At 35.9% G+C, this 18,245-nt stretch overlaps 1 protein-coding gene across 4 annotated transcripts in view; it reads left to right on the top strand.

Annotated features, from left to right (window-relative positions):
- The window catches only part of SOS1 (SOS Ras/Rac guanine nucleotide exchange factor 1), a 144,629-nt gene extending 126,618 nt beyond the window's left edge, over positions 1-18,011 (top strand). For 2 of the 4 annotated variants that reach the window (XM_030920974.1, XM_030920975.1), the window contains exons 18-23: positions 1,518-1,690; positions 1,903-2,019; positions 3,622-3,886; positions 9,922-9,966; positions 11,647-11,765; positions 13,247-18,008. In XM_030920974.1, the coding sequence (XP_030776834.1) occupies positions 1,518-1,690; positions 1,903-2,019; positions 3,622-3,886; positions 9,922-9,966; positions 11,647-11,765; positions 13,247-13,738 (1,211 nt within the window). In that variant the 3' untranslated portion in view covers positions 13,739-18,008. Of the gene's footprint in view, positions 1-1,517; positions 1,691-1,902; positions 2,020-3,621; positions 3,887-9,921; positions 9,967-11,646; positions 11,766-13,246 lie in introns of all 4 variants that reach the window. The other 2 variants (XM_010364141.2, XM_010364142.2) reach the window with 2 other exon arrangements.
- The last annotated feature ends 234 nt before the right edge of the window (positions 18,012-18,245 follow it).

Here is an 18,245-nt window from a genome sequence, read left to right as displayed (position 1 = left end):
ATGCATTACTACTAATATAGCACCTCCTAGTATGTAGCACTTAGCAGATTATACCGTAGTAGCCAACTGTTCAAAGCTCTGGATCCCTGAGGTCAGGAACTCTTTAAGCACTGGACTGCTGGAGGTCTTCCTCATCTTTGTACCTGCAGTACCTAATGCAGGACTTGGCTTACAGCAGAGAATCCCTACACGTGTGGGGAGTGAACGAACTCAGATATTCACACTCCTTTTTTCTCCCCAAAGCGTCGTAATCAGTACTTTAGGGGAAAAGGTAGAAGCATAATATTAGGGCAAGATGCAACAACAGCATCAACAATCACAACCATGGCTAATGAATACTTAACTTTTGTCAGGCTCTATTCTAAGCTCATACGTATATTCACTCATTTGTTTCTCACAGCAACCCTCCTGTCCTCACTTTACAGATGAGAAAAACTGAGGCACAGAGAGACTAATTAAGCAATTTGCACAAGATCACACACACAGGCTGATCGCGGTGACTCACGCCTGTAATCCCAGCACTTTGGGAGGCCAAGGTGGGTGGATCACCTGAGGTCAGGAGTTCGAGACCAGCCTGGCCAACATGGTGAAACCCCATCTCTACTAAAAATACAAAAATTAGCTGGGTGTGGTGGCACATGCCTGTAATCCCAGCGACTCGGGAGGCTGAGACAGGAGAATCACTTGAACCCAGGAAGCGGAGATTGCAGTGAACCAAGATCGTGCCATTGCACTCTAGCCTGGGAGACAGAGTGAGACTCCATCTCAAAAAATAAAAAATATAAAATATTAAAAAGTACTAATAAGATCACACACAAAGAAAGCAGCAGAACTGGTTCCAGAGCCTTTATGCTAGAAGAGAAAGTGCCTGTTATTTTGTTCCTTCTCCTCCTCGTCCAGTGTACGACTGTAGTGATGGGGAAACAGGAAATCAATTACCAGGTTGCCACTAAGTCTAGAAACTATTGAAGACCAGAATTTACATAAATTGTATGCAGTCCTGCATTTGACAGGCTTGCAAAACCTTCCACATTTCCATGAGTAAGCCTGTCCAAATAGTACTACTTCTCAATTGCAAATCGTAACAACCTCTTGTGGGGCCATCAGAGCTGACTAAGCAGAAGCCATGATCCTCTGAATTTAGTATTTTTCCTGTTTGCCAGAAATTATGTGTCATTAGTGACGAAGTTATTCTTAAAGTTCCTTTAATAAAACTGATTTATATCAAATAACAATGGTTTGGAGGGGGTGTGTCAGATTGATTATTCTTCCTAACAAATCTATTAATTTTATTAAACTTGGCCTCCCTCTCTTTTTCTTGGATGTTTATAAAATTTAAGTCTTTCACAGATACTTTCTCTTAAGCTGCTGTTTTTCATATCATGGAAATCTGAGCCTTGATTCTTTTGTTATGGCAATTGAGATGGTACAGTGTAATATACCCACAATTAATGAAACAGGAAAAAAACTTGCATTTTCCTTCTTTATCCTTGAAATCATTCCATTATATCTTCTAGGAATTTATCTCACTAATATCTTGAAAACAGAAGAAGGCAACCCTGAGGTCCTAAAAAGACATGGAAAAGAGCTTATAAACTTTAGCAAAAGGAGGAAAGTAGCAGAAATAACAGGAGAGATCCAGCAGTACCAAAATCAGCCTTACTGTTTACGAGTAGAATCAGATATCAAAGTAAGTTGAATTATTTAAAGATTCATACTTCTGATTAAGTTTATAAACTACCTGATAAAAGGCAGGTTTATTTTATAGGGGAGAAAAAGTAAAATAAACCTTAAAAGAAATAATTCAAATTTACTTGTATTAAATGTTTTCTTAACTTTCCATGAATTTCAAACTGAATTTATAATTTTTAATATTAATTTTTTTCTTTGCATTTATTTTAGAGATTCTTTGAAAACTTGAATCCGATGGGAAACAGCATGGAAAAAGAATTTACAGACTATCTTTTCAACAAATCCCTAGAAATAGAACCACGAAACCCTAAGCCTCTCCCAAGATTTGTAAGCATTTGTATATTCATATTTATTTTACAGTTAAATACTTTTTTCAGTTGTCATCTACATCTGGTGATATCATTACTACCATATGTGTTATATAGATTAGTTTTCCATAAAGGTATTCAGGGATGAAGTATACATGTGATAGTTAAAAGTAATGAAAAAGTACTTAATAATTATGTCCAGGAGCATCCCACTTGTTTCCAAATAAATGAATGTTAATATTAATTTGAGTAAATCCTGGTATCAAAGATGATGAAATTGAGCAAATATTATGTAAGTTTTTAATTTTTTTACCCCAAAAAATGTTATTTAAGATTTTAAAGACAGGAAATTTAATGAATTGATACGAATTCACTTGTAACAAATATATCTACTTATGACATTTTAAAAGTAATGACTTATTACAGCTTTCAACCATGAATCATTAGCCATAAAATATCAAGTTTTGCTAACAATACTTTCTTGGGAAAATAAAGTTTCCATTGTTTTTCGTTACTTGTCAATGCCCAGCCAAATTTATGTACAGAATCACAAACTCACTGATTTGACTGTGTACTCTCTTGTTCATAAAAAAGTCAAAAGTCTGCCAGGTGCGGTGGCTCGTGCCTGTAATCCCAACACTTTGGGAAGCCGCGGTGGGTGGATCACCTGAGGTCAGGAGTTTGAGACCAACCTGGCCAACATGGTGAAAACCCTGTCTTTAATGAAGTACAAAACTTAGCCGAGCATGGTGGCGAGTGCCTACAGTCCCAGCCACTTGGGAGGCTGAGGCAGAAGAATCACTTGAACCTGGGAGGCGGAGGTTGCAGTAAGCCAAGATCATGCCACGGCTGTCCAGCTCCAGCCTGGGAGACAGAGCAAGACTCGTCTCAAAAAAAAAAAAGAGTCAAGAATCCTGAATTAAACATAGATGGCTTCTAAGTGACCAAGATAAATCACATAATGTCTTTTAATTAAAGTGTATGCAATTGCCTGACAGCAACATTTCTCAAGCCCTTGTTCAGTTTTTAATAAGCTGGATTAAAAATAGAAAATGAGAAATAGGTATATAATCTGCTCCAACGAAGCACTCTGATATAGCACTGAGAAATGAGTTTTATTGCAAGGAAAATGCAATAGAACATACATACATATACACAAATGAAAATTGGGCAATTTAATGCATTTGTAAATATCTCAAATGGTCCTGATGGGATCACTGTATTACAGACTAGGAAGGTATTATAATTCACAGTGATGATCCTGGCTTTTCAGCAAAGTTAAATTTGCTCAAAATAGTCTGTTTTAAAAACCAGGGAAATACACAATACATTTTAGAAAAACTTCCACCCAAATATATTAAAATAACAAATACTCTAGTATTTATAGGACTAAAACCTAGTTATTTAAAGAAATGCATTCTTTAACAATTTAGATACCCAGGGCTTTAGCAAAATAGAATGTTAACGCTTTAAATTTTCTACTTTTATTTGAATAATTATGTCCTTATTAGTGAATTATGATTTTCCTATATATTAGCTGAATTTTACCAGGCACATATAGAAAAACCTTCCTTTCTACTATAGTATTTAAAGTATTGTGTTTCTTTTGATATGTCTACAGCCAAAAAAATATAGCTATCCCCTAAAATCTCCTGGTGTTCGTCCATCAAACCCAAGACCAGGTACCATGAGGCATCCCACACCTCTGCAGCAGGAGCCAAGGAAAATTAGTTATAGTAGGATCCCTGAAAGTGAAACAGAAAGTACAGCATCTGCACCAAATTCTCCAAGAACACCGTTAACACCTCCGCCTGCTTCTGGTGCTTCCAGTACCACAGATGTTTGCAGTGTATTTGATTCCGATCATTCAAGCCCTTTTCACTCAAGTAGGTGCAAAAATTCTAAGTGCATTAAGGTATTTGTTAGTATTATACATGCTAGAGGTAAAAAAGAATTTCTGTTATTTTTGTGTATGTGTGAACTTGTAGATGAGTCAAATGCCATTTCAAAAGATAATATTATAAAAATACAAGACAAATTCTAAACTCCACCAACTTGAAATTTCTTAAAAATCTGCTGGAACAGCCCTCTTTAAATGTATTATACTTTAATGAAAGGCCTAGTGGTAAAATTGGCAGCTTAAATTTCATTTGAGCTTTGCAAATGCATTCCTCTTATCCAAAGGAAACTAAGATCACTCTTAAAATCTGCAAGTAATTTTAGTCCCATGTTTCAAATGCTGCCTGGCTCCAAAATTATTATACAGGATGAATGTCTCTAATCCAAAATCCAAAATGTTCTAAAACCCAAAACTTTTTGAGTGTCAACATGACGCTCAAAGGAAATGCTCATTAGAAGATTTCAGATTTTTCGATTAGGGATGCTAAACCAGTAAGTATGATGTAATATTCTGAAATCCAAAACACTTTTGGTCCCAAGCATTTCAGATAAAGGATACTTAACATGTATTTGAATACTAGCCAGGGTACACCACCTACTCCCCACCAAATTCTTTAGTAGCTTTTAATTTTGTAATGTATCAGATTTAAGCCCTTTTTGTCTACCCAGTGGTCCCCTAATGGTATATATTGGTTGCTAATACACTGTCTATGCTTTTCAGTGCAGCAAAACAAATCTCACAGACTGCACATTACTGCTTATCCACCTCTTATTTTTAAACCAGCACTGTTCTGTAGAAACATGTGAGCCACTTGTATAACTTCAGATGTCTAGTAGCCACATTAGAAAAAGCAAAAATAAGTTTAATACATTTTATTTAACCCAGCATATCAGAAATATTGTCATGTCAACATGAAATCAATATAAAAATTTATGATTGAGATATTTTACATTCCCTTTTTTTGTTCCAAATCTTTAAAATCCAGTGTGCATTTTACACTTACAGCACATCTCAGTTCAGACAAGCCACAATCAGATGCTCAGTAATCACGTGTGGCTAGTGGTTGCCAGACTATACAGGTCACCTTTTGAAAGGCTACCTTTTCAATCTAGATCACCATGACCATTTCCACATGCTCTTGCCGTTGGCTGTCTCAGCTCGATGTGCTAATCAAGTTCCCCCTAATATTTGACATACTAGAATCTAATACTAGAGGCAGCATGACATTATTATGGGGGAGGAGGTTGAGAAGCACTAACCTCGAAGTTAGAATTTCTGGTTTGTCATCCCACTCTGCTAATTAGCTTTCTGATTTAAGATAAAATATTTTTTCTGTGCCTTCTGGGGGTCAAATTCGATTTTTAAGATTCTCTCAGTTGGAAGAAATGTAACTAAAAATATACTTAAAATAATTCTTTGGTAGTGTATTATTTCGAAATGTGGTCCAGAATCCTATTTGTTTATTCCTGTAGTATACATACATTTGTAGTTACCCAGTAGTCTTTGTTGTCTTTGGGCCATCTAAAGTATATTTGGGCTGGGCATGGTGGCTCACACCTGTAATCTCAACACTTTGGAAGGCCAAGGTGGGAAAATCACTTGAGGCCAGGACTTTGACATCAGCCTGGGCAACACAGCGAGACCCCATCTCTCCTAAAAAATAAAAAAATTAGCTGAGAGTGGTGGTGTACACCTGTAGTCCCTGCTACTTGGGAGGCTGAAGTGGGAGGATCGCTTGAGCCCAAGAGTTTGAGGCTGCAGTGAGCTGTGATCATGCCACTGCACTCCAGCCTGGGCAACAGAATGAGACCGTCTCAAAATAAATAAAGTGTATTTGTCTTGAGAATACTATGACTTGGCATTATTTGGTGACTGAAAGTCATGGAGTAATTTTTTTTTTTAATTTTATAAAATTTTTGGTAGAGATAGGGTCTCGCTGTGTTGCCAAGGCTGATCTCAAACTTCTGGCCTCAAATAAACCTCCTCTCTCAACCTTCCAAAGTGCTGGGATTATAGACGAGCCACTGTGCCCTGCCATGGAGTCATGTGACACACATAGTAAGCCATCAGATATATTTGATAAGTTCAAATAGACACCAAGTATAAAAAGATTCCCATTTATTCTCCCCAACTTGCCAACCCCCTAAATTAAGTAATGAAATGAAACCAGCACCTTTTCAGTATATCTGACTTAAAATCATTATTTATTCTGACCCATTTAACTGCAGGATTTTTTCCCTAGAGCAGACAGCTATAGGTCTATATCATTAAGGATTCTCAAATAAGTGAATTATTGAAGCCACATAAAAGCCGTCAATTGCAAATTCTACTTCTCTTTGTTTAAGTAGCTAAAAATGAAAGTGGTGGAAAAACAGTAAATGAGCATATTAAAATTCTCTACTAGTGCTGAATCGTTAAATAGCTAAACAGCGAAGAAGAAATCATTCTAGAATGCAGTGCTCTGGATCCTGTTTTGTTACAGTTATAATAGTATTAAGTTAACAGTATTAATTTTAACAGCTGAACAGCTGGACAGCTGGAGAAAACATTGTTTCAGGAGTTAGGCTTTGTAATCTTAGACTTGAGGGTTTTCTCAATTTCTCTCTGTTTATGATAAAGAAAAACCCTATTACTACTCCCTTTGTTTTTGGTTAAAAACTGAAAATAACTGATTTTGAAATCAAATAACAAGCATAATATAAAGCCACCCATGTGTTCTGCTCATCCCTTACTTAAAACCTGTCAGCTGCCTTTGTGTATTAAAAGTCTCCTCCACGTGCTTTTGTCTTCACTTTGGCCTAATATGATCTGCGAGTGCCAGAGGATCACCCAGAGCCTCCAACTTGCTACCCACTGGTTTGCCACCAGAGCGAATACCTACTTCCTTGTTTCCCTCAGGGCCTGGCAGAAAAGAACTGCCTTGACTGCAGTCATATGTCATCCCAACATATTCTACTCAATACAAAGCAGTACAAAGTTCCATTGTTTAAGTTATTCAAATGGCAAAGTTTGACTAGAATTTTGTTTTATCAGTTATAATACTATTCTTTTTTTACTCTTATGGTTTTTTCCCAAAATAATCTACTTTTAAACCTATAATTATTCTTTCAGCCAGTATCTGCTGCATATCTTACTCCTTGCTAAACACTTACACGTCTTCATTGGGAAAGCTTGCAGTCTTACTGAGAGATTAAAAATAATCATAGTACAAAGAGATTCACAGTTAAATGCTAAAAAAGTGGTGAAGACATAAATACTGGAGAGGCTTATAGAAAGATGACCTCAGAATGGGCAAGAGTGCTCATGGAAAGCGTTGTGGTAAAGACAGGGCAGAGAAGTGTCCTCATACTTAGTGCTGCCACATATATATTCAAAGCCCTGTTCCACACCTTGCCCTGGCCAGGTCCACCTTTGAGGTAATGATGACAGTTGGTGGGAAAAGAGAAAAGACCACTGGCTTACTACTTGTTTCCGCTGCTGTAATAGAGAGGAGAAAATGATGAAATGCTCTTGTTACCTTCCTGTTTGAAGATTGCCTGGTCATAAAAGGGAGTCAGAAGTCTGACTTCTCTATCTCTACCCCTTAGGGGACCCTTTAACAACAAAAAGAATGTATTACAAGTATGTCAAGCTGATACACAAGGCTTTTCCTCCTGGAAGATTGGTGTAAGGTGATGAGTTTCTAATCCCAAATATATTTGCATTTACCAGGCTTTTGTGAGTTTAAGAAGTTGTCTATCATATCTTTTTTTTTTTTCTATAGGAAAATGCTTGTTTCTATCAAGAATGACTCCTTTATAAACTGGGGAGTATCTTTAAGAGTGGTTTCAACCCTGACTGTATAATATATATAATCTGTTGAGGAGCTTAAAAAAAATATGGGTCGGGCACAGTGGCTCAAGCCTGTAATCCCAGCACTTTGGGAGGCCGAAACAGGCGGATCACGAGGTCAGGGGATGGAGACCATCCTGGCTAACACGGTGAAACCCCGTCTCTACTAAAAAATACAAAAAACTAGCCGGGTGTGTGATGGCGGGCGCCTGTAGTCCCAGCTACTCGGGAGGCTGAGGCAGGAGAATGGCATAAACCCAGGAGGCAGAGCTTGCAGTGAGCTGAGATCTTGCCACTGCACTCCAGCCTGGGTGACAGAGCGAGACTCTGTCTCAAAAAAAAAAAAAAAATGTAGGCCCAGCCCACACTAGACTGGCATTGGTACTTGGTATCAGTATATTTTAAAAACTTCTCATAGGATTCTAACGTACAGCTAAGACTGAGGACCATTTGTCATCTGGGATTATGCTTAATAAATTAACAGTGTTTTTTAAATTAATTAGATTTCACTCCTAAGTCATTATCAGTAAATTTGCTCAGTATCTAACTGACAAGAATTTCTAGCATATATTTCTTGATTAGAGCATGTAAAATTCTAAAAGAATTTTTATAGTATTTTCCAGGCAATAAGACCAAACAACTAGTGCCCTAAATTTACCAAATGCATAAGTCTAAGCCTGTGCTATATATATATATACTCAAAGCCAAGTTTACATCTGTGTACACAAGTGTGCATGCATATGTATAATTATTCTTTCAGAAAGACTACAGTTTTAACAATCATGAGCTTTGTGTTTTGATTTTACTCCTATTCCTGTATTGTATTAAGTGTACTATCATGTTCTTGAGGCATATCTCCAGGAGATTTCTTTTCCAAGAAAAGTGGGACATAAGTGGGTAAACGCTAGAGCTAGATACTCATTTAATCTCTATTACATCAGATCTCTGGCTCCCTTTTACAACCAGTCTTCAATTATAGGTGGCTAACAGGGAAGAAAATCATTGGCAGAGCAACAGCTTCATGTAATTTCAGAGTATAAAAATTAATTTTAATCTTCTGAAAGGTAGTATTAGAATTAGCTGGATTGCTACACTTAGGAATCACAGGTTCCAAATAAATATCAGTATATATGGAAATTAAATAATGGAACAGATTATTTGAAATTAGGGCTGCCTAGAAAATAAGACTACTGTATCTATATAAACAAGTTAACAGAAGTCATGCCAGCTAAATCTGGAATGTGAGATTATCCTCCTTCTGACCAAATATATCTGAATAAACTTAATGTTCCAAATTATGTGAGGGATTGCCTATTGTGCAAAAAAAGAAAAAAGAAATCTGAATTTTTAAAAAATCAGCACAGTCTAGTATTATTTTAGTCTCTTGGATGTTATAACGTTATCTGTTCCATATGTTGTTAATATGAGACAGTGTAACAGAAACAACTATATTGATTTAGAATCACTATAAATCATCTAGCCTTTTGTCTCAATTTTCCTACTTCAGTGCTCTTGGGGCTTTCGCTTTTGATTTTAGATTTTTTTCTCAAAATAATTAATAGTTGAAATTAGACTTTCTAAATTTAAATTTATCAGAATTTCCTACGTAAAATGAGTCTAGGCACCAAATGTTTAATGACTTTAAAAAAAAGTTTATGACTATAGAAGGAAAAACCCTATATCACTTTCAAGCTTGTTTTATATCCAAAGTGCTAGTTATTTTGTGATGAGACTGTATACCCCAAGAACATTTTTGAAAGACATATAATTAGTAACTTTTTTATTTTTCAACTTATATAAAATAAATTTATTACTTGTTTCACAAGTTTGACTTTTCAAAATAAGCTTTAGTAAATGGCATATTTATATACATCCAGCTGAACTTTTTGCTTGAATTGGGTTTCTACATTTGAAAAAGTCTTTCAGTAATATAGGATTTTTTTTATGAATGTTTTTCATTTAATAATTATGAAATCAAGTAAAGCTAAAAGGAATCTTTTAAATTCCCAATATGAAACCAGTTTTTTCTTCTCAAAAGTAAGTGGTAATGAGGTTTTACTATAAACTGTTACAGCATTCTTTCAAACTAGAATGACAATAACATTTTCATCATAATACAAATTTTTGCAGATGAGTTGAACATTATCAATGAAAGAAAAAAAATCTACTTTTTCTTGTTTCCTTTCACAGGCAATGATACCGTCTTTATCCAAGTTACACTGCCCCATGGCCCAAGTTAGTATATTTGGTTTAAGACTCATAATTCTTGCTTTGGCTTTAAAAATCAAACCGAGTGTACCCTTTCCTGCTAAACTCTTCTTGGGCCTGGCAGCATTGGTACCTTGCTTGCAACATCCTAGAAGTGAGGCCTTCACTTGTGCTATCTTTTGATCATAAGTGATTTGCTTAAATTTATATATTTTTCATGCTTTTTATAAAACCTTGTTTCTCTCTTAAAAGAACATATTAAATAAGTGGCTTCCACATTTAACCATTTCTTTTTTCCAACTATAGAGTTCTAAATATATTTTAATGCTCAACTCTGAAAAAAAAAAAAAGCAAGAGCATGCATGCGCGTATGGGAATGCTGGCAGCTATGCAGTTTCTAAATCACAAAATATACTTAGCCTGATGGCAGGACAGATTATAAACAACTGTTTTTGACTTCAGAAGAACTTTCTTATAATTGTAATTATTCAAAGTATAGCCTAAATACTGATAAAATAAAGTTCCATTTTAATTTTAAGGTAAACAATTCACTAAATTCCACTATTTTAATTATTTTAAGCTAATTAATTTTTTTTTTTGCTGTCCTTTCATACAAGTAATTTCAAAATGTATACAATGGAAAATACTAGTTACAAGCTGAATTAACTGTATATTCTTAAGAAAAAAGGTAGGTGATCAAAATGTTGATCATTTGAATAATATCAGTACACAAAGTACTCTTTAAGTTCTATATTGTTACAACATATGACAAAATAAAAAGCTTAATGCTTAAAGGGAAAAAAACTGCCAAGTATAATTTTGAATGATGGTTTATTTTTTTCACATCTTTTTTTTATAGTGGGTATAAACTAACAACTAACCTAAGTGTTGTTTTCCAAAGTGTAAATTTATATGCCTACCTTATGTTCTTGTTACCATAAATGTCTGTAAGAGGGGTTCCAATTAGTAGCTTTACTTACCTTTTTGTGCCATTTCACCAACTTATTCTTAAATCAGATTCACTAGATTTTAGTGTAATTTCTGCTTTCATTGTCAGGGCTGCCTCCATTGTCTTGAATAGTGCCATCACCGTTAAAAGTATTTGGATTTAGAGTATAATAAGCCTCTTTTTGCTTACAGGCAAAGGAGAGCCTATAACTAAACAAAATAAGGAGAGGCCCCTCACCTAGACACTATGATTCTTTCCCTTGCATCCTTTGAGAGAAATGCTAGGGAGAGACATTGGAGAGAGTGGTTAAGAGCACAAACTCTATTCCCAGGGACTATCCAGTAAGGTGGTGAAGTTCTATAAATTCTAATAAAATCAAAGAAAAAAATGAACCCAGTATAGAGTCTAAAAATTACCATTCCAAAGATTTTCAGTAGCTCACTGTCTCCCAGATGTCTAAGAATCAGACCCAATTAAAAATTTCAATAATAGAGTAACCACAGGAATGTTATTTTGTTCAGGCAAAATAACAGAATACCTTAGGCAGCTTTTTTCTAAATATTCTGCTAAAAAATGTCTGCATGCTTTTATGGCAGTTTGCTTTAATGAAATACTATTGGGTATTGGTTTATTGAACTGCTTTTGGTATTTCTACACATTACTTTTAATCATAAGCAATTTCCAGCTAAGACTTTTCAAGATAAATAAATGAAATAAAATTCCTGTGAACTTCTTCTTAAAAATTTAACATCCTACAGGATCTGCTTCTGTATCATCTATAAGTTTAACCAAAGGCACTGATGAAGTGCCTGTCCCTCCTCCTGTTCCTCCACGAAGACGACCAGAATCTGCCCCAGCAGAATCTTCACCATCTAAGGTAAAGTAAGAAATCTTGTTATGTAGAAATTAGAATCATTACAGTTACATTATAATAAACTGCTTATGTCTAGTTTAGTTCTCACTGGGATAAGTTAACATTTCAGAGTATATAGCCTTAATAGTTTAAATAAGGATTACATATAGATTTAGCATGCAGTAATGTTTCTTTTCTTCTGAAGGTAGTTTTTTGGTATGCATTCAAGACCCTTGTAAACCTAAGGCTATGGTTATTTTCAGAAAAACAAAACAAAATAAGTTTTAATCTATAAAGTAAGAGGAATTTGGTTTCAAGCAGTTCTTTAAAAACAAAGTCTTGAAGCTTTGAAGACACGTTATAAGTCAAACTGTATCTTGACATATGCTAAAATTTACTTATCTGAGCCCTTAATAGTAAATCTGACATACTTTTAAATGGAGTATTCATGAAAACTCTGGGTTTGGAAGAGACCCTAAAGGCTCAAAATAGCTATTTCTACTTATTTTGCGGGGGGGGGGGGGGGGGGGGCAGCTGTTAACTTAATTCATTCGTTCTTAAGCTGTCCAGAGTGCAGAGCACCAGCGTAAGTCAAGACAAGACACTCTTTGTAGAACTTCATGAATGTTAATATAGTTAATTTAAAATTATAAAATAGGCCGGGCGCGGTGGCTCAAGCCTGTAATCCCAGCACTTTGGGAGGCCGAGACGGGCGGATCACGAGGTCAGGAGATCGAGACCATCCTGGCTAACATGGTGAAACCCCGTCTCTACTAAAAAATATATATATAAAAAACTAGCTGGGCGATGTGGCGGGCGCCTGTAGTCCCAGCTACTCGGGAGGCTGAGGCAGGAGAATGGCGTGAAACTGCGAGGCGGAGATTGCAGTGAGCTGAGATCCGGCCACTGCACTCCAGCCTGGGCGACAGAGCAAGACTCCGTCTCAAAAAAATAAATAAATAAAATAAAATAAAATAAAATAAAATTATAAAATAGGCAATTTATGCTAAATTAGAAATGATCTTTGATTGATTGATAAGCTAAGTCAGTAAGCAGTAGCAAACAACAAAATTTGAGGAAAAAAATTTAAGTAAAAACTTTGGCAAACTTTTTTTCTATGAATTGGCAGAACCTCCCATTTAAAACACATGCCAGCCTTGGCAACAGAGCTAGACCTTGACTACAAAAAATGAAAAAATTAGCCAGCCATGGTGATACCTGCCAGTGGTCCTTGCTGCTTGGGATGCTGAGGTTGGGGGATCACTTGAGCCCAGGAAGTTGAGGCTACAGTGAGCCATGATTGCACCACTGCACTCCAGTCTGGGCAATAGTGCAAGGCCTTGTCTCAAAAAAAATTTTTTTTAATTACAAAGAAAACATACGGCAAAACTCCCTGTTCCACACTTAGCATCCTGCCAATAGCATGTTTGAAAACCCCAACTTAATTCTTATGATACTTCATAAATTTATTAATAAATGTGTATTTTATTCTTTTCATTTGTTAGATTATGTCTAAGCATTTGGACAGCCCCCCAGCCATTCCTCCTAGGCAACCCACATCAAAAGCCTATTCACCACGATATTCAATATCAGACCGGACCTCTATCTCAGACCCTCCTGAAAGCCCTCCCTTATTACCACCACGAGAACCTGTGAGGACACCTGATGTTTTCTCAAGCTCACCACTACATCTCCAACCTCCCCCTTTGGGCAAAAAAAGTGACCATGGCAATGCCTTCTTCCCAAACAGCCCATCCCCCTTTACACCACCTCCTCCTCAAACACCTTCTCCTCATGGCACAAGAAGGCATCTGCCATCACCACCATTGACACAAGAAGTGGACCTTCATTCCATTGCTGGGCCGCCTGTTCCTCCACGACAAAGCACTTCTCAACATATCCCTAAACTCCCTCCAAAAACTTACAAAAGGGAGCACACACACCCATCCATGCACAGAGATGGACCACCACTGTTGGAGAATGCCCATTCTTCTTGAGTTCCTCTGTACTGGGATGTATATTTTCCTGGCCCCAAATCCATTGCTGGCAATGGATGCACTGAACGTGCCAGCACTGAGGAGTTAAAATGAGAACTCCAAACACTAACGACTCTTCTTCAAGATGCAGTATAAGACAATGAATTTTAACCTAGATGTAATTATAAAATGGAAATGGGATTCCAGTTTAGAATATGGAAAGACTGACCTAGAGGAATTGGACAACTGATTGCACCTGAAAATCATAAAGGGACTTTTTCTGGCCAATAGGCAGGAGTCCTCTTTTTGGGAAGTGTTTGTGAAGTGATCTTTTGTGAAGTGATCATTAAAGGGATGGAAAACACAGTCTAGTGTCCAGCAGGCCCACATGATGACAGTTTTTGTAATTCAAATTATGCACTTTTAAAAAAAAAAAAGTAAACAGGGATCTTAATATCTTCCTTTGTTTTCCTTTGCTTTACTCTTCTACTTCAGAATATTTTCTTAAAAATCACTCAAAGGACTGTGAGGAAAGGCTGTGGTACCTGACCTTGTTGAAATCAAGGCCCGGCACTGTACTACAGTCCTGTTTACAGATTATTACGGTGAACTGAATGGGTACCGAGGCTTCACCAAAGAGGTACTTTTTTGTTGTTGTTGTATTTTTAGGAATAATTATACCAATTTTAAGAGCATTCCCCACCTGTCCCCACACACCCAAACAAAATGTGGTGGTGTTGCCTTCAAAAAAGAAGTTTTGTGTCATTAACATGACAGAAGAACTTTTTAAAAAAAACATAACTGTCAAGTATTCTATTTGCATTTAGGAGACTGTTAATCTATGCTAGATTGTCATTTTCCCTCCTTCTCCCACAAAAGTTTACTGGTAGTCCATGTCATGGCTCGTAGCTATCCCTCTAACCATACCATGGAAATGCAGACACCCAATGTGAAAAGGAGCACTTGCTGGGCATCACTGACACCGCTCACGTTTTACTCATAGTTGAGTAATCAGCATATCTAGAATTATCTTGCATTGCCTAAATCATATGTATATAGTGAATGTTATATAATATACCTGGCAGGTCTGTTTTAATTTAATTGAATAAAGATACAAATACTTTGTTTGGCTGGCATATATTAAATTATTATATGAAGAAAATGGTTGATTCTTATTTCTTTTAGTTGAAAAACACACAAAAACACTAAACATAAAAGCACGTTTTGTGGTACGCCTTGGTTTCTAGTTCTGGATATATGTATTAATCTTAAAGAATGATCTAAAGTCACAGCTTGGCATATAGGAAGATACTTGGTTAGAATAGGATGGGTATCTTTTAAGCAGAACTTTGTAAGTTTTAAGTTCCTAAGCAACATGTATACAGTTTGTTAAGGTTTATATTGAACATTCTACCTTGCTTGAGGTTTTCTGCTTTATCAAAACTATTCATAATAGAACCATCTACCTGCATCATTACTATCATAATATGGATTATTCATAAAGCGTATGTACTGTTCTTCTGAGTCTAACAAATACTGTGACTGAAATGCATGCACCTTGTTGAAGAGAAAAACATTTTATTAATCTCCACTATAATGTCTGTGAAATGTGCAGTATTCCATCCTTAGAGAGTTATCTGGTTCATCAGCATCTGCATGTATCCTCTGAATAATGAAGCAACATTTCAGCAATTCTGTTAACCACGCTATTAAGAGACATTTGTAGAAGTGCTGCAACATGGTGGGAACCTAGTACTTTAATAATTTCCTATGATATTTATTAGAGCGTAAAATGTACATCACGATAGTACAGTATGTAGTCCTTTAAGACCAGAAGGTATGTTAACTGCACCGTCATTAAGCAGTCTATCCTATTTTCTTATTTATTTGTTAGAGTTGAATCCTTTTTGTTCAATATCTGTACCATTCCTATGATGGTAGCCATTTTTCTCTTTATAAAATATTTCTTCTTTGAAAAGTGTCCTAAAAATTTAATTTCAAATCTCCTCTTGGATGCAAACTGTCCCTAAGACCATCCACTCAACAGTATTTATGTAAGCCAACTTACTAGTGCCACTACAACTAATCATGATACACAGTCCAGAATCTCCCAGGACTTTTTACTGGGCCAGCCTCATTGTCCCTAGGATTTCTCTTTTTATGTCTCATGGATTACTTCTCTTTTTAATTGCCCCAGGCCCATTCCAAATGAGAACCTGGTAAAAGTCACATTGGATCCCATTCAGTATGTCTTCGGCTAATGTGTTAGCCTTCAATAAGGTGATAACCCCTTTTCAACCTATCTAGTCTATAAAAAGGAAAAATTCAAATTTGAAGTTCTAATCTTATTTCTCCCAAAGGGAACTATTCCTCTACCCCATGGTTCTAGGAGACCACTTCACTGTGCAACAGTTTTATATGTATTGTGGATGGAGGATATTTTATTCTGAACCGTGACATTTGGGTAAAAATATTTTCTGCAGTGGTAACTGATTATAAAAATTCCAATTGGATGCCCTTAGGTGGAGGTGAGAAAATGGTATCCTTGCCTTCCTCTCAATATGAAACATTAACTAGTTGACAAATTTATCCTTGTAGTAATGAAAATATATTTAATCAGGGACCAGAAATGGCAGAGGAGATAAATGCATCATTACAAAATTCTGCTTTTGAATCCTGGACATTACAAGGGGGTAAATGCAGCATGACTTTTTGTTAACCACATTCCAAAATGTGGAACATTTCTCTTAGAAATGAAAATATTTCAAGGCTGATGTATTTTAAGACTACACATTATCAGGAAGCATACATTGAGAGTTTGCTTAATTAAAGGTTGTTGGGCATCAAATTATGTTTAGTAGGTTACTATTCTCTAACAACTCAAGGATGCTTTAATGGATCTGAATTTGACAAAGAGCATGCCACACTAACACTACAGTCAACAACAGCCCAGAGAACAATTACTATGTCAGCTGGAGGCTATATTATGATTCTAAATTCTTAAAGGTTTTTTTCCCTCCATAAATCAAAAATTACCTTATGTAAACCAAAAATTAGTTGGTATTTATGGTCATGATCTTAATACTCAAGTTTAGCTTACTTTAATCTTGTATTTCATTGTCTTCTAATGACAGCTTAAATTCAGATTTTTAAGTGGCTCAGCAAAATAGGAGGAGTGTCCCAATTATGTTGTACATATTGAGGAAAACCTTTTTGTTCCTTCAGATTTAGAAAGAAACAGTTTAACCATTTATTTCTTGGTATTCTGCTGCTGTGAACAGGTTTACTTATTCTTTTAACATATATTGTGTGACTACACAAGTATAGGTCCTGTTGTATTGCACATTAATCTTTACCAGTAAATAAACATCACAAGGTTAATATTGGTTTGGCTGAAAGAATTATGCAGTAAAGTTATTTATAAGGGAACATGATGACTTTATTCAATATTTTTCTTCTTTGAAACATCTCATTACTGTTAAAATTATTTCATAATCCCTTACACATGAGCCAATGAAATATTCTGAGCTCTACTTAAGCATGAAGTCTATATTATAAATCTAAACAACAAAAGCACTTGTAACTTGTTTAGTAAATTCCATGCCTTATTTTCCATTTTTGACACCGTAAAGTGCATTTTCTGTCGACTGTGAGCAAATTTCCCTTTTGCCTTTAATGAAAATAGTGCATTAAGTAGCCAATTGCTGCAGAATTATAAAGCAAGTTAGCTAACGGTGGGTCACATTGGACTACCACTCAAAGAAACAAGATGCATAACAGATGGAAGGTACATGTGGTGTGGCTTAGGAAGAGCGCACCTGTGCCAGATGCATGCCACTTTCAGTAGCTGCCAAATGTGCCTTTAATTAAGAACATCTCTAATTTTTTTCTTCAGATCAAGTCAGCATTTGGGGGTGGGATTTGGGCAGGGAACTTTGGGGTGCAAATATCTGGTGAAACCACCAGAGAATTTGGTTGTCAAAGTGACATGTATAATTTTAGTTGAGACGTATTTGTGTATATATGTGTATTTGCCTTTGTTTAGTAGCACGGTTATCTGCTAAAATAATTGTCAAAAAAATTGCTCTGTCGGTCTTACTTTGATGTAAGAACAAAGTGTGGTCTATACATCTAATATGGCCTTTGTACCTAACCATGTTCATAGGTAATCTTTGTACTCTGTGTGCAGCAGTATTTGGTTTGCATTTAAAGTGAAAATAACGGCTGTTATTTTTCTGGCATTACTAAGATAAACTGAAAAATAATAAAGAAAAATGCCTTACATAGCCCACAAGTGTATTATTTTTGCATGCATTTATTTTAGAGGGCAGTATTTTTGAAATCATTAGTGATTCTCATTTAGCTCATATATGCCATATAGAAATATTTTGCATTTTATTGTGGTCTTTCTTTGGAGGCACTTTTTCCTGTATCTAGTTATAAAAGGTTAAAAGAAGTTCCATATCTCCCTCTGTGTCAAATCTGCTGATTGTAGTGAGTGGGAGGCCTTTGGGATGAAAATTAGTAA

The sequence above is a fragment of the Rhinopithecus roxellana genome, chromosome 17 (assembly GCF_007565055.1).
Source record: "Rhinopithecus roxellana isolate Shanxi Qingling chromosome 17, ASM756505v1, whole genome shotgun sequence".
NCBI lineage: Eukaryota > Metazoa > Chordata > Mammalia > Primates > Cercopithecidae > Rhinopithecus > Rhinopithecus roxellana.
The sequence above is the reverse complement of the archived record's forward strand: the minus strand, read 5'-3'. Positions and strand labels throughout refer to the sequence as shown.